General features: G+C 35.7%; 2 protein-coding genes across 4 annotated transcripts in view; one reads left to right on the top strand and one right to left on the bottom strand.

Annotated features, from left to right (window-relative positions):
- Window positions 1-26,518, top strand: part of NBEA (neurobeachin) — a 417,781-nt gene that overhangs the window by 213,879 nt on the left and 177,384 nt on the right. For all 3 annotated transcript variants that reach the window (XM_058184768.1, XM_058184769.1, XM_058184770.1), the window contains 2 exons: window positions 1,308-1,432; window positions 16,132-16,275. In XM_058184768.1, the coding sequence (XP_058040751.1) occupies window positions 1,308-1,432; window positions 16,132-16,275 (269 nt within the window). The remainder of the gene's footprint in view (window positions 1-1,307; window positions 1,433-16,131; window positions 16,276-26,518) is intronic.
- Window positions 5,988-26,518, bottom strand: part of MAB21L1 (mab-21 like 1) — a 39,366-nt gene continuing 18,835 nt past the window's right edge. The window contains exon 2 of the mRNA XM_058184774.1: window positions 5,988-6,064. The gene's annotated coding sequence lies outside the window, so the exon portion shown is untranslated. The remainder of the gene's footprint in view (window positions 6,065-26,518) is intronic.

A 26,518-nucleotide genomic window follows, 5' to 3' on the forward strand; every position in this document is an offset into this window, starting at 1 on the left:
CCACTCTTTCTCACTTCATAGTCATTGGGGGGCGGGCGAAGGTATGATATGAAGGAACCATCAGTTGGAAGTATATTTAACCTTGTGGCCCCAGTTTCTTCATACAAAAGTCACAGAATGTGATCAAACATTTTCTGCAGCCTAATTATAAAAATATAAGCCATTGGATAAAAGGTCATTTGTATAAGAGAGGGATAAGCACCCTTCCATTCCCTAATTACCAATTACTCCGTACAATTATGTAAATAAACTTGTTTTATTTATTTCAGCAAATTAATTTTCCTTAATAACATGTACCGGTAGTTACTAAGAAAAATGCCCACATCACATTGAAAGAATAGTATTTATTTATTTAAAGAGTTTATATGGCCACACAATAAGACTACAATCATGACTTGATCATCCATCAGCATCATAATGAATGCTATTATCCAAAACAATAATCGTTTGCATTTTGGTTTAGTGCTGAATTGTTAATTTTGAGATTCTTTTGAAAGTCTCACATATACTAAAGAAAAAATAATTTTCTGTCCAATGAAAGCACATATTTGTATTTTCAGTAGGACACAGATTAACAGTAGTTTCTGAGTCATTATGTGGAAGTTTAATATAGATTCTGAATGTAAAACAGGCAATGTAACATGAACATGGCTATGGTTGTTAATGGCTTGTTTTAGCTGGAAGCTATAAAATCATCCAAGGACTCTGTTGGTGTTGGAATAATAATTTACCTATACAATTACCACATGGTGGATTTTTGCAGCTCTAATTCTGTGTTATTAATAATGAATAAAATTGCAATTTTCTCAGGTTGCTCGGGGCAATGGGGAATTAGTTCAATGAATATTTCAGTGCATTATTTTAATCATAACTCCACAGATTTCAAGTGGCCAGTATTTTATACTTCTAACTTTATTCTTCTAAAGGATTGTAGTAATTAAAGTGAAAAATATTTGCTCTTAAGTCCACTTTATGATTTACAGTTCTTTTTAAAAACACTAAAAAAAAAGCAAGCTGTGTCATTAATACTTGTAATTTGATACTGCATTTGTTAATGGGCTTCCTCTGATTGATGGCTTTTTTTAAGTAGACAAATATTCTGAGACAGGGAGGCAGAATCCGTGAATTTTTAAATGAAAGTAAAGAAGTTATTGAATATTCTTTTTTTGAGAATTCATAAATTTGTTGTAGTTTGTTTGTAATCACTGAAACAAACACATATACTTCATAGTGCTTTTTTTCTAATCAGTGGTACAGAATTTACATGTAGATGCTAATTACTTACTTTTATTTTTTTTATTCCTTAGCCAACTGCATGATTTTTGGCGCTTAGATTACTGGGAAGATGATCTTCGCCGGCGGAGACGATTTGTTCGTAATGCTTTTGGCTCCACCCATTCTGACGCATTGCTCAAAGCTGCTGGAGAATATGGTCAGTATCATTGTAACATTCCTACTGTCCTAAATGCAGTTAGAATTGTTATTAGACTCTGTTTGAATGAAATCTGTCCATTTTTATTATAGTATTTTCTATTTTTTTACATTCACCTTGTATAGCTAAATACATTTCAATATTGTTAATAGTAGTTTTGAAGCTTGTCCAGTTTGTATTATATTTAAATACAGGACTGGGGACCTTAGAATAATGTATACACATAAATGAAAAACTGTAAATAGAGTAATAATCCTGTTAGGTTTAGAAAAATATGGTTCACGGAATCCAAAGAAATAGGTAGGCATTTAGGTTAATATAAAAGGACTTTCACATTTCTCAGTGTTGTAAGTCTTGTAAGTCTTGTTGTAAGTCTTTATTTTAGAGAATACAGAGTCAAGCCCATTCTTGGAAGCTAAAAATTGAAAATAAGATAACCTTTCTGAAAAGTACTCTGCTTTTAAAAGTATTTCTTATTTTTCGGTTAAATAGAGAGACTTATTGCACTACTTAAAGCTGGCAGTGTACATGGACAATTATATGTATATATAAAAACTTTCATTATCAGAGTGAGCTAATAGCCAATCACCTATCAGAGATGTAATCAGTCAAGTTTAAATGAAAAAATTAATAATCTCATTGAATTTATTGGGAATGTAAACTATTCTAGAAATTTATTCCACAGTACTAACCTCTGTAGTTTGGTTGAATTATGTAAATTTAGTAATTTAGTAATTTTATATACACTCTCTTGTTCTCTGATTAATGTGATTTAACTTTATGAAAAATGACTAAAAGTTGGAAACTGCAGAAAAGAGAAAAAGCCCTGTAATAGAGCAAAAATACGAAAAAAGAATGAAGAAACTATTTGGTAACTATAAGCTAATAATAGAAATCCTTGTTTATGTGCCACAATTCAATTCTTATCAATAATTTTTATTTTGCTTTTAATGAAAATGATTCCTACTGATGTATGTCAGACTGAATTTCATGGAACTCATTTTTGAGTAGTATATAGGATTGCACAATTATAATTCTTGGAAGCTGCTACATTCAAAGCCTTTCTCTGACCTCTGTAGTATGGTTCAAGTTGTTTTCAAATCCCTTTGTTTCAACTTTTTAAAATATATATATATAATTGAAACAATATAAGTGCTGCTTCAGAATTGTTTAGATTAGTAAAAGATTTTAAAGGTTTTATATAACATATTCTTAGATTTTGTGATACTGCTGCTCTAGAATGCCATGTAATTAGATCAGATTGCTCTGTGAACTTCAATATTACGTCGATGACTGGAAGCAACTTTCCACGCTTTCATTCAGGAATTTTTGATGATATTAGAATATGAATGAACCATTTGACTTCCAACGTTTGTGCCACTTTATAATGCCTTGATAAGGCCACACTTGGAATACTGCATTCAGTTTTGGTCGCCGCGATGTAAAAAAGATGCTGAGATTCTAGAAAGAGTGCAGAGAAGAGCAACAAAGATGATTAGGGGACTGGAGGCTAAAACATATGAAGAATGGTTGCAGGAACTGGGTATGTCTAGTTTAATAAAAAGAAGGACTAGGGGAGACATGATAGCAGTGTTCCAATATCTGAGGGGTTGCCACAAAGAAGAGTGAGTCGGGCTGTTCTCCAAAGCACCTGAGGGTAGAACAAGAAGCAATGGGTGGAAACTGATCAAGGAAAGAAGCAACTTAGAACTAAGGAGAAATTTCCTGACAGTTAGAACAATTAATAAGTGGAACGACTTGCCTGCAGAAGTTGTGAATGCTCCAACACTGGAAATTTTTAAGAAAATGTTGGATAACCATTTGTCTGAGATGGTGTAGGGTTTCCTGCCTGGGCAGGGGGTTGGACTAGAAGGCCTCCAAGGTCCCTTCCAACTCTGTTATTGTTATATTATTTGTTAAAGCTGTATTCCTCACTAATCTTGATATGTCTTCAACCAAGAAGTCTGCAAGTAAAATCATGTTACAGGTCATCCTAAGACACAACCACTATTTTATTTTATTACATGTCATTGTTGTTTCTCTAATTTATGTTGAAGAACAAGAGGGAATAGATGCCATGGGGGGAAAAATAGGACATTTTTAAAAAAATTGTAATTCCTGATTGGTTTGAAGTACAGTATTGGTATAGACAAGATAGGTACATCCTGCTGTTCTTAGCCCCTCTTCCCTTGATCCTTAGCAATGATTTTAATAAGGATTGTTACATGGGAGAGATTTTAACTTCCCTTCTCCAGTGAACTAAACTCTGTGTCTTCTCTGGTGTGTGTATACATACATATGTATATGCCCCCTTGTCTGAATAGCCAAATCTGACCCATCATGCCATGACAATTAAACAGGGCTCTCTTAATACAAATTGCTGTCATATGCTGTGTCTAGGTTACTACAATCAGTCTTGCTTATTTGTGGTCTGAAACTAACAGAGGGCAAGAGCAATATGTTACATTTATGTAGATACACAGAAAAGTATATTCACAAAGTGCCAAAAACCTTAAATGAAACTGTTAGTTATTGTGCTTAAAAGGAGGGGTTTTTTTTAAAAAAAGGACATGATCTAGCTTAATCATGAGAATTTCATACAGATTGTCAATTGATATTTCTCCTCATACGTTTACTTCCCATGATACCATGTATATGGAGAAATGTAGATAGTGTCATTACTGCTTATATTACAGATCACAGTGGAAAGATGTTATCTTTTGCAATTTTAAAGTACTTTTTTTCTAAAGCTTTCAGTATCAAAATTAAGAACAGTCTTCCAGAAGAATTTAAAACAGCTTTCACTGAGATTAAGTCCAGAGAATTTTTACCTTGATTGGAGGGAGGGGGTGTAGTTTGGAGGCTTCTACTTATGGATTTTAATATTAAAACTTTTACTTGACCCAACTGTATAAGAAAACATCCTTAACACTGATGTTATTTTTATACCTCCTGGTGATACTAATGAGTTGAATAATTTATGAGGTTGTCATGTAAAAAGGATTTGGTGCGGTTTGATGTATTTTCAACCTCTGGTGCTGGAATGTGATTAATAAAGAGCTGGAGGCACAGCATTTTTTTCCATGGGGGCTTAACTTTCATTAGGGATTTTTCATCAGTTTTATTTTGATCATTTTATATCTCTTTTTTATTATCAGAATCACACATAAGAAGTACTATAGAGAAAGCTATTGATTTTTGTTATGTAAAGTTACAAGTTACATAATGTAATTCACTGTCCACAAATAACTTCATAGTAGAAACAACAAAAGGAAAAATGAATTATATGGATGAGTGGGTTTTTTTTAAAAAAAATATTTTGAAAATAGTAGCATAAATACTGCTTTAAGTTTCTGTATAGAATAGACTGGCAGTTATCATTGTGAGGGGGAGTTGTGATTAAATATCACAGCCAAGAAATGTTTAGTCAGAGCCTAAGTCAGCAAGCTCATCTGGGTCTGTGATCAAAGGCGTCAGCTTAAATAGGTCTGATCAGGCATTGCAGACAAGGGCAGGCAGCCTCAGCTGAGCAAAAAATCACAGAGCAAAGATGACAAAATTAATCAGTCAATTCTTTGGCAATAAATAACAAGATATGCTGAGGTCTGCAGATGAGAGAATTTCTGGGTTCTGCGGAGATGCATCTACTTAATGCCTGATTTATCTAAGCTTGCATAGCCATCAAGACATGACCTTGATGAATAAAAGAGCACTCTCTAACTAATCTAGACTTAAATCAGTATTGATAGTGAACACATGGTATATAATAGTAATATGATGCTAACTGATCAAGGAATACAGGAGTTTTTGGAAATAACAGTTATCTCTATGGATTTTATACCTGGCCAAGGGAGGAATGGCAGATATTACCTACAGAGGTAAAGCATTAAAATGTAGTGAAAATGTTTCAGATAATTTGAGAACCTTAGAACTAAACAGTATTAGGTTTATTCATCTTCATCTAACTATTTGAAGTTTCAGTTCTTTGTATAACGTATTTTGTACAGAATTTTTTTAAGTAGCATTCCACATTCAAATCTCTTTTCATTGTACTGTATTTCATATTACAGTTTCTATAGTAGTTTTGTTAATTATATGGTTTTGTTATTGCCACAGGCAGTTTACAAAATCATCCTGAACCATGCAGAAAAATGTTTATATAACTGACTGAGTGATTGCTTGACCAAGCTTAACATGAAGCCCATACAAATCTCAAAGCAGGCAAATCCAGACTCACAAATTTCTTTAAAACTGAAACATTTGGAAAGAAAATTTGCAATGTTGGCTTTTCTATACAAATACATACTTTTGGAGGTGTTTTATGCATTGGGATAGAGGAATTAGGTGGAACGGCTGAACTGAGGTGTTGGTTACTCAATAGACCAACCCAGATTCTGATTCTGGATGTTCATCTTCACATCTATTTGTAAACTAATGAAGTAAATCATTTTCCTTAACTAGTATTGAGTATAAAAAATGCTTCAAGGATGAAAGCGGAAGGCAGTCCACTGCTGGTCCTTACCACATTTATCCATGGGGGATGTTGTCCTAGATTCTCTTTTTTACCATGCTTTGTCTTCAAAAGGCTTCCAGGTTTCATCAGTCTCGTCTATTTTTCAATCTAACAAGGATCTTCATAGAGGAAGCAATAAAAATGAGAAAAGCATGTAAACCTGCTTAGCTTAAAAACCTTCCTACTATTTGTTTTTGTTTGCATGCTTATGTGGGGTTCGGTTTTGTATTGTATTGGTGCCGCTAAGTACCAAATAGAAAAGCGGCAACTGGGGAAAAATGATATGGGAGGGTGTAAAAGTACCTTCCTCCCTTAGGTTTGAAATAATCTGAATTAACATTTACAGTTAACATTTTCCTTAAAATAAATTTTATCATTATTTTCCAAAGAAAACAAAGAATTTTGTTTGTTGTATTATGTTGTGATTGCATAATTTGCAAATGTATTATAATTGGCTATTACATATTCAATAACATTATTTTGGGTTATTTTGGAAATAACTCTCTTAGTATAAACATTTAACAAGGTTTTTTTGCCTTTCAGAATAAACCAGATTTCTGTTAAAGTTAAATTTTAAACTTGTATTTAGATGAAGGAAGAAAATGTTGTGAAAATTAAATAGCGAAAATACTGCATGCCTTTGAAAGCCAGTACACTCTATTAGCAAAACTGTCAATATAAAAAGTGCATTCCATTTCCACCTCCTCCTCTAATAACCTTTTCTATGTTACTCACAGACAGTTCACATAATCAGAGTATATTGTCAGCTTACTGGAGTTGGGGAAGCATGAAATGAAAATCACTTTAATATTGATCCAATTCTTTCTTGCAAGTGTCCTTGATGTCCTTTTCTCCTGAACAGTAGCTATTTGTTTTATTTAGGGAAATAACTTGGTTATGACTGCTCTTTGCAAAATATATTTCAGGGCAATTATTATTAAAATAGTTTTTTGCAGCTTATTATTTTTCCCATATTTTTTTATAATATCGTGGCAACAAATCACAAGTAGTCACCGTCTTATTTACCAGTCTGTGTTATAAGACAGCACTCTCATAGCTTAAGATATGATGAAATTAAAGATATGTATAATATGGGTCAAATTATCCAAACATGCCACTCGGAAGATTTTTATTGACAATTGCAACGTATAAGGTCAGCTCTCTTTATCCGTCCAACCATTATGGTACTAAATTTCCTTATGTAACTAAACACTGAAGAATAAGATAACATCCAACAATTTAGATGTCTTTTTTTTTTACATAGCATATAAATTGAATTGTTTTTAAAATAATTTGAATCCAATATTTCTTCTTAAATTCTGGAATCACCTACAATAATTACCTTTAATTTTTAATTTTAGATTCTATAATAGGATCTTTTCTTTCTCTCTCTCTCTCTCTCGTTTACTCTCTCTTTAAATTGTAATTTTCTCTTATATGTTAAATGGCAAATAGATCACTTACAGTAAATATAATTTCAGATATCCATCTTGGAGAGTTCTAGCAATACTCTAAGTCATTTTATTTAAAAAATCTATTTCAAAATAAATCAACTTCTTTTGGTAATTCAGCATGTGATAGGATTTTATAGATACATTTTTTCACGATGTCTCAGCAAAAAAAAGTGTTAAATGAACCTGAACATTTTAGAGGCTATGATGCTTAAGTGATTTCTTCTGATTATATTAAATGTTTCGTATTTTATATATACAAAGTATTTCCAGATATATGGAAATAAGTAAGCTGAAACTTATTTAAAAAATTGAACCAAACACCAAGGACACCGTAGTTCAACCCTGAGCTAGATATGTTCTCTTCTGTTGGGCTCAATAATATTTTTAAAAATAGACATATATGAACTATTTCATACATGGATTAAAGAACTGGAATACATATAAAACCATAGCAATGGCCTTAGGTTCTTAAAAATGCTGAAATAGTATTTTCAGATTTGAGATCTATCAAACATTGTATTTAGGGTATATTGGACTTCCTAAAGAATATATTTGATTTGATTTTTTCTGCTGGAGGCATAAGAAATTTGAGCGCTTACTGATCTATATGATATGATCGTGCAAGCGCTGAATATTTGGGGGGATAGTGTATTAATGTAAATTAATAAATTTATGCAGAAACCTTTAAATGTTAAAGATGTTAATGTAATGATCAATTATATATCAAAACTTTGGAATGTGAGTGTTTATTGGAAAGTGTGGTTGCATCAAGAATTGGGAGGGGGGAGTGTCAGAAAAAAAAATTAAGAAATTGGAAAAGGGTTATTATTGCAAATGTCAAGGAATGGTGTCAGTAATGTGTGATCTATCTCTTTTAGAAAAGCAATTTTCTATTAATCAAAGGATGTAGCAATATGTGTTACTATGGCAGAAATTCTTGATATCTTACAATAATAACTTGTATTCTCTATGAGGGTCCTTGATGCTCTTTGAACTTGCTTGTTTTCTGGCAGACGTTTCACTACCCAAACTAGGTAACATTATCAATACTCATGTATTCACTATATTGTAGTTACGAATTCATTGGTAAACCAATGACTATTGATAAGTATAAAATATAAGATTTTGATCTTTTTTTCTATTTCTTTTTAGCTTGAACTTTTAATTTGAAAAAAGATTGTTTTGTTTCAAAAATAAACATATAAAAAGTGAGGGATGGATATAAAATTTTGTTGAATAACAAGGCTTGAGATAATATTGATAAATAAGTGATAACCAGTAATAAATTAGTGATAATAATAGTGTAGGGTTAACTAATATTACAATCTCAGGTCTGAAATTTAGCAGGTTTTTTAAAAATAGCATAAAGTCATGGAATATAAAACTATCAAAGACAGTTTATTAGTTGTGATGACTACAAGAGAGTCATGCCTCTTAATATATCTTACGGGAAAGACAAATGAGAAACTGTCCTTTTGCATATCCTTTTGACATCAGGTTATATTGGGAACAAAATATGGAATTGCAGATCTAGAATAGGAAATAAATCAAAGTATTTTCTTACTTAGTTTACCACTGTTTTCTTTAACTGGTAATCGTATTGTACAGCATCACCTTCTACAGTTAATGCAGAAGGAAAAGCACAAGAAATGATAAATAATAATATACTTTAATGTCCACATATGAACAAAACTGCTGCGTGAATCGTTTTACGAAATTCTCCTGTATACTGTTGCCTTTTCAGAAAGTTCTGCCACTTTACCAAACTGAGTTGTAGTGCTCTATTTACTGATCTTCTAATACAGAGATAAAAAACAGCAACATCTTACATTCTTCATTAGAGGAAGAATTTTATAGAGAGTTATTTAAAATCAGAAGACATTAGAAACTGCAGGACTTCAATCAAAATTCAGTTCAATGTATCAGAGACAATTATTATTTCAGAATGGTTTTGTGTAAAGAATAAGATAGATATATTAATAAAGACATAACAAAATCATTAAGTACAATTTAACCATCACCTTCATAAGCTATTTTAAGTTCTTATGATAAATACTTCTGAAAAGCAATGGTTATTGCCTTTATCACCTTGATGTTTTAATTATTACTGATCACCGTAATACAGTACTGATAAAGTGGCAGAAAGGTTCAGAATGTATTTCAGATTGCAGCTCAAGAACCATGCAAATAGGACCCCTAGCATTTTGGGTAGAATGGAGCTAAGGAGAATTTAAGATATTTTTGAGAATTTGTAAAGAACTTACTAGTGAAGTGCATCAAACTGGGATCTTACATCCTGATATACAGTAATTCTATAAGGTTAGTACCTTCTTCTGGTGTATTCTTAGATATAAGAATACCAGAATAATGAATATGCTTGGCAGGAATCAGGCCAGAAAATTTTTAGTTTATGACACATCCAATTGTGAACAAATTCAAATGCCTTCTTGCCATATTCCTCAGTTTCAACATGAAAGTATGCTGCAATCATATGATTATATTTTAAATATCTTTATTTTACTCTTACCTTATAATCATATAATACAATAATAACTAAACAAAAAAATAATATTGCTTAGAAAAAATGTATACTTTATCGCAGGGGTGAAATCTAAAAATTTTCCCTACCAGTTCTGTAGGTGTGGCTTCATTGGTGGGCGAGGCTTGGTGATCAGATGACTGTTATGGCCACACCCATAACAATAAATAATAAAAATACAAAACTACACACAACACAACACAACACAACTGACTCACATACAATGTAAAAGCAGCTGCACTTCACCCAGAATGGCCCCTGCAACAAGCAGGAACCTCACACTTTCACACTTTACACACACACAACACAACTGACTCACACACACACAAAATGCCACATACAGCTTTGTGAGATTTTGTATGTTTGTGTAGTTAGAGTGAAACACTACAGAAACACACCAAATTTCAGGAAGCTGCACAAATATTTTATTTTATTATTTTTATTTATTTTTTTAGATTAGGGGGTCTCCAACTTTAGTAGCTTTAGGTTTGTAGACTTCAAATCCCAGAGTTCCTCATTCAGCAAAGCAGGAAGTCAAAATAGGCTGTAATCAGTAGCTGAAGTAAGCATTGCGTTGCCAGCCCGAAAGGAGCAGTATGCAGTAATTATAGGTAAGTGAGGAGGAGGCATTGGGTGGGGGCTCTTGTAAGTGGGGGCTGTTAAAAAGTGATTTTAAAAGCCTTCTAGGATCAGGAAACTCCTCTGGGATTGCCAGAGGAAAAAAAATTTTAAAGTCAGCTCCTCTGACGATCTCAGCTCATAGCAGCCCAGAACCTCTTAAAATAATTGTTTTAACATGTAGAAAACATGTTTTTTAAGGTTCTGGTGATGAGGAACTCAGCTGGGATGGCCAGAGGAGCCTTTTAAAGCCCCCCCCCTTTTCCTTTTTTTCCCCTTCGGCTGAAGAGGGTTTTTTTAAAAAAAACTTTTAAAGGGTTTTGATGATCTCTGCTCAGCCCCGCGATCATCAGAGGTTTTTTTTTTTACTTTTAAAGGCATGTTTCGGCTGAAGAAAAACTTTTAAAAGTAAAAAAAAAAAAACCTCTGCTGATGGTGCGGCTCAGCAGAGGCAGGGGGCGGGGCCAGGGATTTTTGCTACCGGTCCTCCGAACCAGCAGCTGCCATCGCTACCTAACCGGGAGCATTTCACCCCTGCTTTATCGGGTAGTGAAATAATGGTATTTTTTAAAAAGACTACTTATGATTATTTAAGAACTTAAGACAATAATAATAAAAGTTGCACACTGACTAAGTAGTTTCAGAAAGAAGAAAGAGGAAAGTTTCACCTTACATTTTTATTGTGTAAAATACGTTTTTTACTTGAGCGCATTGTTTTATTGTTAATGGGACAAACTTTAGTTATGTTGACACACTTCTAGAAGCCACACAAAGCTGTAAAATATGAGAAAAAGCATTCTTTAAGAAAAGAAATCACCCCATGAAGCTGATTTCCAGATGTTTGGAAACATTAGAATTTCCTGTCAGTACATTTAGGTAACACTAAAATGAGTTAACTTTCCATTCTGCCAGCCCTCTTCAAAGATGAAAGAAAAATCACTGCATAAATTGCCTTATCTATAATTTACTGAAGTAAGCTGTGGAATAAATTTTGAAAGAAGCAGAATTCTCTTTTGGTTAGTATCACAGCTTCTAAACTAACTGTACTTTTATTTCCACTTTACCTTTAAAATGAAATTAGTGACTTTAAAGTCAAATAGATGTTAATGAGTTATGATGTTGAGTAGTTTGTTTGAACTGAATTGTGTGTTTGACTTAGATTTCAATGTGAATTTTTTTTATTTTTTATGTTTTTGCTCTTCAGTCTGCTCGTGTCTAAAATCAGCCACATACTGTCTGTGCATTTATTCAAGTAGCCTTGAACTGACTTCTAATAGCTATAGACCCAGCAAGTAATCTTTGATGTTTAGCTTGCATACCTAGAACCAGCTGTGACCTGAAGAATCTAAATGAGAATTTACAAGTTTAAGTGACATTTGAGAAGAAAATATGGATGTTACCCAAATCAATGTTGATGTGTCAAATGCTTTTTTTTTTTTTAAATATGTTTTTCTATTTAATGGTTGTTTTCTCGTGCTTTATGAAATGTGTGCCTAGAAAGAAAAAGAGGAGGGGAAAATGCAGACACATACACACACAAAGGAAAGACTTCTTATTAAATTGAATAAATGGCCAGTTTTGTTTGGTTTCATAAGAGTTTTGGTTTACTAATTGACATACTTTTAAGTCACGTCTAGACAAGATGGGTGGCCCATAAATCTAATATTATGCTCTACCTACTAACTTTTATTTCAATGTATCAGAATTATTCAATTATTCTTTTTATTCTTATTATTTTATTTAAAAACTAATAGTGATCTTCTTCCTGATTAATTATATAAAACTATACTTTTCATTTTTTTAAAAAGTTGGAAGGTATATGGTGCATATAACCAACTAAACTTCATAACTGACAAATGTGCCATGAAAGTGAATGATTATGTGAGTTCATACCCAATGCATTTTATCAGTAAGGTAAAGGTAAAGGTTCCCCTCACACATATGTGCTAGTCATTGCCGACTCTAGGGGATGGTGCTCATCTCCGTTTCAAAGCCGAAGAGCCAGCGCTGTCTGAAGACGTCTCCGTGGTCATGTGGCCGGCAAGACTCAATGCCAAAGGCGCACGGCGCTGTTACCTTCCCACCAAAGGTGGTCCCTATTTTTTCTACTTGCATTTTTACGTGCTTTTGAAACTGCTAGTTTGGCAGAAGCAGGGACAAGTAACGGAGCTCACCCCGTTACACGGCAGCACTAGGGATTCGAACCGCTGAGCTGCCGACCTTTTGATCGACAAGCTCAACATCCTAGCCCCTGAGCCACCACGTCCCTTTTATTTTATTTTATCAGTAGAATATATACTCTTCCTTTTGATCCAAGTGAGTGTCTTAAGTGTCTTTAAATCATAAGCCAAGGTATGGAAATATATATTTTAAAAAAATCTTCCATGGTCCAAACCATTAGGGCTAATTCTGTTAATATATTTAGTACAAGATATGCAGCAATTTGAAACATATCTTGTGTATCTTATTATTGCTATTATTTCCTAATCAACTAATTTTGATCCATTCTATGGTACATTTTCATCCATTATTTTTCTGTCTTTTACTGTACCTATCATTTAGAATATATACATATCTGAGTATATATACATTTATGCTGAATTAATATAGTTGTAGTCTTCAGCAAATAACATAATAAAGATTGATAAAATTTGGTGAGGTCAATGTGGCATAAACCTTAATTATTCATGGCAATGGTAGTATAGTGTTGTTGTATAGAATAGAATAGAATAGATTTTTTTATTGGCCGAGTGTGATTGGACACACAAGGAATTTGTCTTGGTGCAAATGCTCTCAGTGTACATAAAAGAAACATCAACAATTCTAAGGTACAACACTTAATGATAGTCATAGGGTACAAATAAGCAATCAGGAAACAATATCAATATAAATCATAAGGATACCAGCAACAAAATTACAGTCATACAGTCATAAATGGAAGGAGATGGGTGATGGGAATGATGAGAAGATTAATAGTAGTGCAGCCTTAATGAATAGTTTGACAGTGTTGAGGGAATTTTTGTTTAGCAGAATGATGGCGTTCGGGGAAAAACTGTTCTTGTGTCTAGTTGTTCTGGTGTGCAGTGCTCTATAGTGTTGTTTTGAGGGTAGGAGTTGAAACAATTTATGTCTAGAATGTAAGGGGTCTGTAAATATTTTCAGAGCCCTTTTTTTGACTCGTATAGTACACAGGTCCTCCATTATATTATATTCCATTATGTCTGATACCAAAACATTAGAAAACCATATATTGTTATTTTGGAAATTTAAAATGTTTAAAGAAGGCAAGGGTAGGGCAAGGGAAAAAGAATACAAATATATCTAAGGTTGCATGCAATTTTCCAGAAGACCAAGAAATGTCTTTGTTGCTACATACAAATAATAATAATAATAATAATATTTTGGGGATTTCCCTTAAATTCATGTATTTAAAAGACATTTGAATGTCCTGAGTTCCTAAAAAAGAATACAGATCAGATTTTAAGGCAGAGTAAATTAAAATGAATCTGCATTTGCAATAATTTAAGTGTACCGGATTTAGAATGAAAATATAAGTGATATTTTTTTCCTTTATCTGTGACAGTCTAAATTCTAAAAACAGAAAAAAAAAGATATTTTATCTCTTATTTTATCTTTTTGATTAGTTACTTGGCTTGTGGCCTGAAATAAAAAATTACCAAAATACTGCCATTAATATTAAAATTCAGAAGGCAAGCCTATAGTACAAAATATGATGTGCTTAAAATATTTTTGATTAAATATTGAATGTGGAACACAATAACTGCACTTTATATATAAAACAGAATTGTAGAAGTATTTATGCCATTTATTAGAATGAAGTTGTAAAATAATAAATTATTTTATAAATCCCAAGGCTTGTTAATGTGTTAATTAATGCTGACTACCTTATATCAATTAGATAACATTGCTTATTATTTGATATATTTTTCAACATTTAAACGTACATTTAACTAACATTATTCATATAGTGGTTTTATTTTATTTAAAGTGTGCTATTTCTGTTACTAAGTATAATAGGAATTTGCAAGAGGTTATCCAATTTGAATATTGAATAGTCAAGATTCTTGATATATTTAATAATAATAATAATAATAATAATAATAATAATAATAATAATAATAATAATAATAATAATAATATAATTATTATTATTATTATTATTTAATTTCTATAAAAATAAATTTCTATAAAAATAATTTAAAAACTAAAAATAAATAAAATGAAAAATAAGAGTAGACAAACCCAATCAATATTCCAAAATGCAATTAGGATCCTGGCCAATGTTTAATGAAATAAAAATAAAGGTCCAAAAACCTTACAATGCTAGTACAATTGATCATAATCAAGGAACCTTATTATTAGCAGTATCCCATCATAAAATATTAATGACAATATACATATATACATATGCATATACATATTTATTTATTTATTGGTTGCCTCATCACACAGAGATTATCTTCACCAAAAGTAATATCAATTTTTAATTTGAATGCTTAATTATAAAAATGCTAAATAGTCATAATAATGTTGGCCTTTATTATATCATGTTCAGTGTTAGTATTATTAGCTATGCATAATTCAAAGCAAATGCATTTTTAAACTGATTCTGTACCCTTCTGTATTGAAGGAGAAAAATATTGATCTGAGAATGTTTATATACCTCTTTAGAATTATATTACTAGAATATCTGTAACAAATCTGCTCAGAACATATTGTGTATTTCAGGATACAAGGTAATACAGTGGTTTATAGAAGCTGCTTGTTAATTTTTTTGATGAATGTATAGTGAGGCCAAAAAGTCCATTCAGTATAGCATGTTTTCTGAAGATAAATGATCTCAAATAAATTCTGTGCCCAATCAATGTTTGGTTTGTTAGGTAGTAAACCATTCCTTTGTAAGAACAGTGTTTATAAGCCTTTATAATGAGCCAGCCCCCTGTGACATTATAGTTCTTGCTGTAATTTTGATAAATGGAATTCTAATTTATAAAGGATACATTGATTGAAGGGCAGCTTTCAGTTTCTCACACTTTCATTTAGATAAATGTTTATTACATTTTGGCAAACTAAATGATGGAGAATGACAAAAAAACTGCAGTTTCAATCATACTAAAGGACTCGAGCAATTCTTTAAAAATTGTTTATTTCATATTGTAAAACAAAATTAATTTCAAGAAGATTTATACAAATCGTTAAACTGCACATTGACCAAATTCAACCAAATGACGAGTGTATTTCTAGTAAATGTGCCTTATAATCATAAAAAAAATAAAAGTATTACACTAACTGTCCATTATAACAACCTGATAAGGCACATTTACTAGAAATACACTCGTCATTTGGTTGAATTTATCTTTTATTTTGAAGTTTACATAATATTAACCCAATAATCCTAACCTGTCTTTGTCTAAAACATGACATCTGTTTTTTGTAAAGGTTTGAAAATATATTTTGAAGTACAAATTAATTCCATTAATGTTGTATTTGAAAACATTTAATAGACGTTCAAACTAAATGGAAATGTCGAATGAAAACAATGTTTATTTTATAGGAACTGAAGAAGATGTGGTAAAATCAAAGAAAACTTTTCGAAGTCAAGCTGTTGTCAACCAAAATGCTGAAACTGAACTCATGCTAGAAGGGGATGACGATGCTGTCAGTCTGTTGCAAGAGAAGGAGATTGATAATCTTGCAGGTATCAAAAATTATTGTTATTACAGATCTAATTAGAAAACTTGATCTAAAAATTCAATTTTTGGCAAAAAGAAAGTTTTCCTATCTTTTAGAAAAGTTTTGTGGCCTATAGAATTTGGTACAGTTGCTATTTAAGATATTGATTAATGTGGTATGTTCTGTTGAATCTGGTCACTACTCATTATAGTCATTATACATGTATTGCATTAAGCATAAATAAAATTGCTACATATTATAATTATAGATAGACCAATCTCATCATTAACACTTTAAAATCATTTAAACATTTTTTCATACAAAACCTTTAAATGTTTTGTTTCTTTCCAAGTTGCTAGCAGAGCTGTAATTACATATTAATTATAGGAAGGCAAATATAGTAAGACAATAACAGTATTAAAAAGTAGTAAAAATTTATTTCTTATATTTTATTTAAATACACAATTCAGCCACCATGATTTTTAACCCTCCATTATCCTTTTAGCTTAAAAATAGGTTGCTTCCATATGTGTACCCATAATGGTATGTGACAGACCTTGTAAGATCAGCCAAAGAGATGGGGTGAGGTCAATAGTAGACAGTTTTTGGTTGAAGATTTTGGGATTTTGAGTAGAGACTATGGAGTCAGGTAATGAGTTCCAAGCATTAACAACTCTGTTATTGCAAGATTGCTGTAATTATCAGGTACAGCAGATGGAAATCATGGCCATATAAACTAATTCTACGCTATTGTAAAACTACACTAACAGAAGTCTGAAAGTACAATTCTCCTGCCGTCACCATTATAGCCAGTATCTTAATGAGGGCCCCTTCTGAATCTCTCGTTCTTCTCACACTGCAGCTATGAGCTAAGCTTCCTTTTATCTGCCCATTCTTTGGGCAATATGTCTTCTCCTGGGCTCCCAAGATCATTACAGTATCCAAAATGATGTGAGAAACAGAGATGATTTATCATTTGGTTGAGTTCCTTCCCCAGAAAACAATTTTGCAGCATTTTCTTTCAATTTGCAATATGAAGTTGCACCTTCCTATTGGAGGAAATACCCATTCTATCCCATCCCCCAGGATTTTCCTTCTGTATCCATGAGAATTAGACAGTTAACTATTTTTCTCCTTTTCCATAATTACTGATTTGTTTCTTTCTCACTCACTTAAAAAATAACCAGGACAAGGAAATAAGAAAAGATGAATGTGAGGTCATGATCCAGGCTGGAGTACTAATTTTTATGCTCTTCTAATTCTTTCTCACCCACCTTCATCTACCCAAACTTCAAGGATATTTGAACATTTATGTGGGAATATAAAAATGGAATAGAATAGAACTAGCACAAGACTGATAGCTTTATGTGAAATGACCAGACTTTAGGGCATTATTTTTTATTTCCTAACGATGTAAGTATGTCTCAGAAGTGGTATTTTTTCCCCCAAAAAAAGCAACTGGAGTGTTTTTTTCCTTGAGGAGGAAGAACAAAACATTTCATTTCTCATTCAAGAAACTTCATCAGTTGTGATGGGAGGGGTTGATGAAAAGATAGGTACTGACAGTTGAGACTGGATGGATAGAACTTATCCTTTCATTCCCCCACCACCACCATCCAGTTGCTTTTTGAAAACAATCCAGTTGCCTTTTGAAAAAAGCAATTCTGACACAACTGTCACCTAGATGACTGAGAATCTCCACAGACAACTACATAAGTAGAATATGATGGATTAGTTGTCTTTTTCTTCTTAGCTTCTTAGTTTCAGTACCAAGAACCAGTTGTGAATGGCTACATCAAAAAATCTTCAGCTGACTAAATTCCACAAAACGCACAGCTGGTATTGTTACTCAGCCTCTAATTTTCTCCCAAATGGGTTTAACTCCTTTTCTTACCAGCATTTCTTCTGTGGTCCTGGGATTCCCCACATCATGTCTAACCAGTGTTTCCCAAGCCCCCATTTCCATCCTACCACAACTATGGCAGCTAGTACTATCTGCCTCATGTTCCAACAGTTACTAATGTGATAAGTATTAATCTTGTACGTCCCTTGTCCAGGATTTCTGTTGGAGACCTACTGCAAAGTCCCCTAATTGCTATTGTTATCTCATAGGTTCCCTTTTTTCTGCTTTGCATCTGGGAAAACACTGTAGGGGTTTCCTAGTTTTTTGCAAGAATCCCAACTTTTTGCTATTTAGATATAATTGACATGCATGTAAATTAACTAAAATAACTTTAAAATGTTAGCATTTCAGTTGCAAATAATCTTTTCATAGTTAAATGATCTTTAAAATCTGGTAAATGGTGTTAAGATTTCAAGGACTATACAATAGTATCGCTGGCTAAGAAAATATGGCCAATTTAAAACATAAATCCATTTCAATGTCTTATTTAATATTAACAAAGACTTCATAATTTTCTGTTCCAGTTTTAGCTTCTAAGTTCCTTCCCAGACTGTTCATTTCAAGAGGCAAGTTTTTATTGATAAATTACAGATAGAAAGATCAATACCTAGTAGCAGTATCTGATAGCTAACTCTGTAAATCAGTATCTCAGTTTGGACAATTATACTGAATTGATTATTAACACATTTTTCATTTTCTAATCCCTGAATTTTAGAAATGATTTTCAGTAGTTTTTCTGGCAACTAATTATACTAACTTGCAATTATAAAAGATAAATTTTCCATAAAACTATTGTATTATGTAACAATAATTTAGTAATGTTAGAATAACCCCTTTTTATGTTAATATTGAACTGATTATTTATTAAATAATATGCAAAATGTATTTTTAATGCAGCAACATACTACGTTGAAATTTGTTTCTGAATAACAGAGATATGGGCAGGACAAATATCAACCATGGAAATATGTAGGTGTGCATAAAACCATTATGCAATCAAGCCATAGACTCGTTTCATCTCTCTCTTTCAACTAGCAGTGGCAGTCTCAACTCTTGTGTGTTCTTTTCAAAGCCTTTATCTGCATTCAATAGCCTTATCCCAGATTGTCCTCTTCTTAGTTCCACCTTTTCCAAACTCATCTTTGCTGTGTAAGTTCCTCACATCAATTGTGCAAGGAAATCTTCACATAATTTAGAAAACTCTTAATTCTTTAGACTGGAAACAAGCCACAGGAGACTATTGTTAGCCATTTGCTCTGCTTGTAGAAAAGGAGGAAAGTAAGAGAGTGATTAATAATGTCCAAGTAGTTAAATGAAGCCAAAATTAAAAGCCCCAACTACTAAATACAAATAATTTCTTCAAATGAATTTCTTTTTTAAAAATGATCATTCTTCATTTTGGGGGAAAAAGTCTTCCCCATAAGTAGTGCTCTGTACAAAATGGTTTAAATCAGCTTGGTTACCATAAGTTACTATCCAGGATAACTAAATATATCGTTATAGTCAAAAGAATATATTTCCAAAGATCAAGTGCAAGAGACAAATGAGGCTTCTTTCTTTATCATAACATTGAACTTCCATGGCTGACCCATATTTACCTAAATTCTTTGCAAAATTCTACAAACATCCACAGAGCAGCCCTAGTTCATTTTTCAGTCTGCTGCCTTTCACAGAATGTTTTTTAAAAAAGAATTATCAAATCTTACTTCCTTTTACCTTCAATCTTCTGGTCCCCATTTTCCTCAGTCTATTCAGAATCATTCAGCAAGAGAATTTCTTTTGTTCAATTTTATTCCTGAGAAAGCAGCCCAGTCCCCAGCTGGCCGTGGCTGATATGCAATAATAAATTATTGATCTTTAACAGTTATCTCCCTTCTTAGTACTACTGTGCCTGGAATAAGTTAAAGATCTTTATTTTGGAATTAACTTTATTGTATCCAGATGGAGGCACTTTAAGGGCAAAATTTTAATGTTAGATAAGATTTCCAGATTCAACAGTTTCCCTCCAGGCAACTCTTTATCACCATTCCTTCCCTGATGTCTATTTTTATTTTATTTATTCAATTTCTATGACCACACAGCTCAACCAAATGGCTCTGTCCAATGACAATTTCAACTGGCCATGAAATTTGTCATTGGTATCATAAATGGATCTATGAAAGGGTATTGAAAAGGAGAACTCTGTATTTTTATTTCAATATTTGGGATAAGATTTTTCCCTAATTTTGATATTTTGCAGTATTACCTACTTCTTGATCACTTCAATACATGATGATGATGATGATCACTTCCAAGCTACTGTGAAACTAGAAACCAGTGCCCAAACTTGCAGTAGACTTAAACTAACAGATATTCCTCAAAGAACAGGTTCAGACAATTAAGTGGATTTAGAATTATAGTGTAATGTTTTATAATTTCTAGCTTTCTAATTTTGACAAGCTGTGATGAAGATTCCACTTAAGATGTTTTGAGTAATCCCTATATACTAAACAATAACATGCAGGAAATCCTAACACCTAGGAAACCGAGACCTTCTATAAGGTGGTTTAAATGTATTGATAGGCTTATGAAATTAAAAAATAGCAAATTATATTCATCCAGAAGAATGTTTTCCTTAAATAGAACATTCCTTCCTTAAGTAGAATTGAGCTAAACTATCATATAGCTTGTATAATAACTGGAACTATCATAAAAAATGTCAAGGCTAGAATGTTTTAAATTATATTCTGCAGAGGCAAAGAAAGAATCCTTACTTGTGTAGAGTATAGAATAGGAGGAAAATGTAGTGATCTATAGGCACAGACAGATAATAATAATAATAATAATAATAATATTTTAATTTGTATACCGCCCTTCTCCCGAAGGACTCAGGGCGGTGAACAGGCAGATAAAATATAAATACACACAATAATTAAAAACATCCCTTAAAAAACTAATTTAAATGCCCAAAATGTTAAAAAACGTACTCCCCCGTAAAATAACAAAATTTTAAAAACCCATCCAATAAACATAAAAATCAGGCTAGTCCAGCCATACGAAATAAATAAGTTTTAAGTTCATGCGAAGGTCCTAAGGTCAGGTAATTGTAGTCCGAGGAAGTTCGTTCCACAGGGTCGAGCTCCCACAGAAGGCCCTCCCCTGGGGCCGCCAGTCGACACTGTTTGGCTGACGGCACCCTGAGGAGTCCTCTCTGTGGGAGCGTGCGGACGATGGGAGATAGAAGCCGGCAGTAGGCGGTCCCGTAGATAGCCGGTCCTAAGCCATGGGCGCTTTAAAGGTGGTAACCAATACCTTGAAGCGCACCGGAAAACAACAGGTAGCCAGTGCAGTCTGCGCAGGATAGGTGTTATGTGGGAGCTCGAGGCGCTCCCTCAATAACCCGCAAGAGCGCGTTCTGAACTAGCTGAAGTCTCCGGGTGCTCTTCAAGAGTAGCCCCATGTGAGAGCATTGCAGTAGTCAGGCGAGAGGTAGCGAGCATGAGTGACTGTGCATAAGGCATCCCGGTCCAGGAAGGGGCGCAACTGGCGGATCAGGCGAACCTGATAAAATGCTCTCCTGGAGCGGTCACCAAATGGTCTTCAAGGACAACCGACCATCCAGGAGCACGCCCAAGTTGCGTACCTTCTCCATCGGGCCAATGATTCACCCCGACAGACAGCCGCATCTGCAGCTGACTGTACCGAGTGCCGGCATCCACAGCCACTCCGTCTTGGAGGATTAAGTTTGAGCCTGTTCCTCCCCATCCAGACCCGTCACGGCTTCCAGACACCGGGACAGCACTTGACAGCTTCACTGGGGTGGCCGGGGTGGAAAAGTACAGCTGGGTGTCATCAGCGTACAGTTGGTATCTCACCCCAAAGCCACTGATGATCTCACCCAGCGGCTTCATATAGATGTTGAACAGGAGGGTGAGAGAATCGACCCCTGCGGCACCCACATGAGGCACCTTGGGTCGATCTCTGCCCCCTGTCAACACCGTCTGCGTCCGATCAGAGAGGTAGGAGGAGAACCACCGATAAGCGGTGCCTCCACTCCCAACCCCTCCAACCGGCGCAGCAGGATACCATGGTCGATGGTATCAAAAGCCGCTGAGAGGTCTAATAGGACCAGGGCAGAGGGTAACCCCTATCCTGGCCCTCCAGAGATCATCCACCAGTGCGACCAAAGCTGTCTCCGTACTGTATCCGGGCGGAAGCGGACTGGAAGGTCTAGATAGACAGCTTCATCCAGGTACTGGGGTAGCTGACATGCCACCACACTCTCTACAACCTTCGCCGTGGCGAAGATTGGAGACTGGCGATAGTTCCCTAAAACAGCTGGGTCCAGGAAGGCTTCTTGAGGAGGGTCTCACCACCGCCTCTTTCAAGGCCGCGGGAAAGACCCCCTCCCGCAAAGAAGCATTTGTAATCCCCTGGAGCCAGCCTCATGTCACCTCCTGAGTAGCCAGTACTAACCAGGAGGGACACGGATCCAGTAAACATGTGGTGGCGTTCAGCCTACCCAGCAACCTGTCCATGTCCTATATAGACACAAACAGACCTTGTGCCTTAAGTCAACATTGACTCTTGGCAACTGCCTGGGACAAGTCTCTGCAGTTTTCTTAGGAAGATTTTAGAAGTGGTTTGCTATTGCCAGCTTCCTAGGATTGAGAGAAAGTGACTGGCCCAAAACCACCCATCTGGCCTTGTGCCTAAAGAATAGGTCTCTCAGTTTCTAGCCTGGTACAATCTACAATTGATTTACACGAATGCCTGTACATTAAACTCTGGGTTATTGCAATTAAAATCTGTTAGATTAGCATGGATTTTCTCAGCTTTGTCTAAAATACTATGGAACCCTATTCCTGTTGAAATACAGTTTGTGCATTTGGCACACATATTTAGGAGACTTGACTCAGTTTAATTACAATTTCATGTGTAAAGAAATCATGTCTTGAGCTTCTATATGATTTCTAGTACTATGTTTTATATGTTGCTTCTTATCTTCTGAATACAATCTTGTACAGAAGGACTTAATTTCATAAACTATCTAAAAGTGCTATTTATCTGATTAAGCAACAATAAAAGCAGCCACAAAGCAGAAGTAGTCCAATATAAATATGCAAAGAACTTCTGAATGGCATTCTTCTTTTAAGCTTGAGGTTGCCTCCAATGGGTAGAATTTAAAAACTTCTAGCTCTAGTGCCTCAAGTTCCTACATTTGGAAGCTATGGTGTTGGATTTAATTATAAAGTTTGGGAAGGAAGATCTTTTCTTTTGATTACAAGCTGTCCATATTCCAGGAGAAACTTTCTCTTTAATTGGCTGATTATTTCTTGTTTCCATTAGCAAGAGCCCCTGTTCTTTTTATGTAAGAGGCATGCAGTAAATGCTCAAGACTTGTAATACAGTCACTTAGGATACAGTAAATCCTCCATGAAATCAACTATGCCAGGATTTGGGGGGAAATAAGAATTTTGCAATGTGCCCATTGCTTGGAGGTGACACGAGGCTGGCTCCAGGCGATTACGAGCGCTTCTTGGTGGAGGAGTCTTCCGCCGCCTTGAAAGAGGCGGTGGTGAGGCCCCTCCTCAAGAAGCCTTCCTGACCCGCTGTTTTAGGTAATTATCGTCTGTCTCCAACCCGCCATGCTAAGGTTGTAGAGAGTATGGTGGCATATCAGTTTCCCTTGCACCTGGATGAAACTGTCTATCTAGACCTGCTCCAGTCCGCTTCCGCCCGGTTACAGCACGGAGACGGCTTTGGTCGCGTTGGTGGTTGATGTCTGGAGGGACAGGGATAGGGGTTGTTGCGCTGCCCTGGTCCTATTAGACGTCTCAGCGGCTTTTGATACCACCGACCATGGTATCCTGCTGCGCGGGTTGGAGGGATTGGGAGTGGGAGGCAGCGTTTATCGGTGGTTCGCCTCCTATCTCTCCGACCGGTCGCAGTCGGTGCTGACAGGGGCAGAGGTCGGCCCGAGGCGCCTCACTTGTGGGGTGCCGCGGGATCGATCCTCTCGCCTTCTGTTCAACATCTACATGAAGCCGCTGGGTGAGATCATCAGTGGTTCGTGTGAGGTACCAGCTGCGCGCTGATGACACCCAGCTGTACTTTTCCACACCGGACCACCCCAACGGTTATCAAGTGCTGTCCCGGTGTCTGGAGGCCGTCGGGTCTGGATGGGGAGAAACAGGCTCAAGCTCAATCCCTCCAAGACAGAGTGGCTGTGGATGCCCGCACAGTCAGCTGAGTCCGCGGCTGACTGTTGGGGCGAGTCATTGGCCCCGATGGAGAGGGTGCAACTTGGGCGCCTCCTGATGAACGGCTGTCTCTAGAAGATCATTTGATGGCCGTCTCCAGGAGAGCTTTTACCAGGTTCGCCTGGTGCCAGTTGCGCCTTTCTAGACCGGGATGCCTATGCACGGTCACTCACGCCCTCGTGACGTCTCGCCTGGATTACTGCAATGCTCTCTACATGGGGCTCCCTTGAAGGGCATCCGGAGGCTGCAGTTAGTTCAGAATGCGGCTGCGCGGGTGATAGAGGGAGCCCCTCATGGCTCCCATGTGACACCTCTCCTGCGCAGACTGCACTGGCTACCTGTGGCCTTCCGGGTGCGCTTCAAGGTTTTGGTAACTATCTTTAAAGCGCTCCATGGCATAGGGCCGGGTTACTTACGGGACCGCCTGCTGCTACCGAATACTTCTCACCGACCCGTGCACTCTCACAGAGAGGGACTCCTCAGGATGCCGTCAGCCAGGCAGTGCTGTCTGGCGACACCCAGGGGAAGGCCTTCTCTGTGGGGGCTCCCACCCTCTGGAACGAACTCCCCCCAGGACTTCGTCAACTTCCGGATCTCCGAACCTTCCGCCGCGAGCTTAAAACACATCTATTCATCTGCGCAGGACTGGCTTAGACTTTTAAATTTAGAGGGGTTTTAAATTGATTTTAATATTTATATTTATATTTTTAATAATTGGTATTATTAATTATTGGCATTAAAATAAGTCTTTTAATGATTATTTTAATTTGTATATTGATGTTTTTATATGCCTGTAAACCGCCCTGAGTCCTTTGGGAGATAGGGCGGTATATAAGTTTAAATAATAAATAATAAATAAATAAATAATAAATAATTTCTAGCTTTCTAATTTTGACAAGCTGTGATGAAGATTCCACTTAAGATGTTTTGAGTAATCCCTATATACTAAACAATAACATGCAGGAAATCCTAACACCTAGGAAACCGAGACCTTCTATAAGGTGGTTTAAATGTATTGATAGGCTTATGAAATTAAAAAATAGCAAATTATATTCATCCAGAAGAATGTTTTCCTTAAATAGAACATTCCTTCCTTAAGTAGAATTGAGCTAAACTATCATATAGCTTGTATAATAACTGGAACTATCATAAAAAATGTCAAGGCTAGAATGTTTTAAATTATATTCTGCAGAGGCAAAGAAAGAATCCTTACTTGTGTAGAGTATAGAATAGGAGGAAAATGTAGTGATCTATAGGCACAGACAGATAATAATAATAATAATAATAATATTTTAATTTGTATACCGCCCTTCTCCCGAAGGACTCAGGGCGGTGAACAGGCAGATAAAATATAAATACACACAATAATTAAAAACATCCCTTAAAAAACTAATTTAAATGCCCAAAATGTTAAAAAACGTACTCCCCCGTAAAATAACAAAATTTTAAAAACCCATCCAATAAACATAAAAATCAGGCTAGTCCAGCCATACGAAATAAATAAGTTTTAAGTTCGCGGCGAAAGGTCCTAAGTTCGTTCCACAGGGTCGGAGCTCCCACAGAGAAGGCCCTCCCCTGGGGGCCGCCAGTCGACACTGTTTGGCTGACGGCACCCTGAGGAGTCCCTCTCTGTGGAAGCGTACCGGACGATGGGAGATAGAAGCCGGCAGTAGGCGGTCCCGTAGATAGCCCGGTCCTAAGCCATGGAGCGCTTTAAAGGTGGTAACCAATACCTTGAAGCGCACCCGGAAAACAACAGGTAGCCAGTGCAGTCTGCGCAGGATAGGTGTTATGTGGGAGCTCGAGGCGCTCCCTCAATAACCAGCGCAGCCGCGTTCTGAACTAGCTGAAGTCTCCGGGTGCTCTTCAAGGAGCCCCATGTAGAGAGCATTGCAGTAGTCAGGCGAGAGGTAACGAGCATGAGTGACCGTGCATAGGGCATCCCGGTCCAGGAAGGGGCGCAACTGGCAAATCAGGTGAACCTGATAAAAAGCTCTCCTGGAGATGGTCACCAAATGGTCTTCAACCGACCATCCAGGAGCACGCCCAAGTTGCGTACCTTCTCCATCAGGGCCAATGATTCACCGCCGACAGACAGCCGCATCTGCAGCTGACTGTACCGA

The sequence above is a fragment of the Ahaetulla prasina genome, chromosome 5, assembly GCF_028640845.1.
Source record: "Ahaetulla prasina isolate Xishuangbanna chromosome 5, ASM2864084v1, whole genome shotgun sequence".
Classification (NCBI taxonomy): domain Eukaryota; kingdom Metazoa; phylum Chordata; class Lepidosauria; order Squamata; family Colubridae; genus Ahaetulla; species Ahaetulla prasina.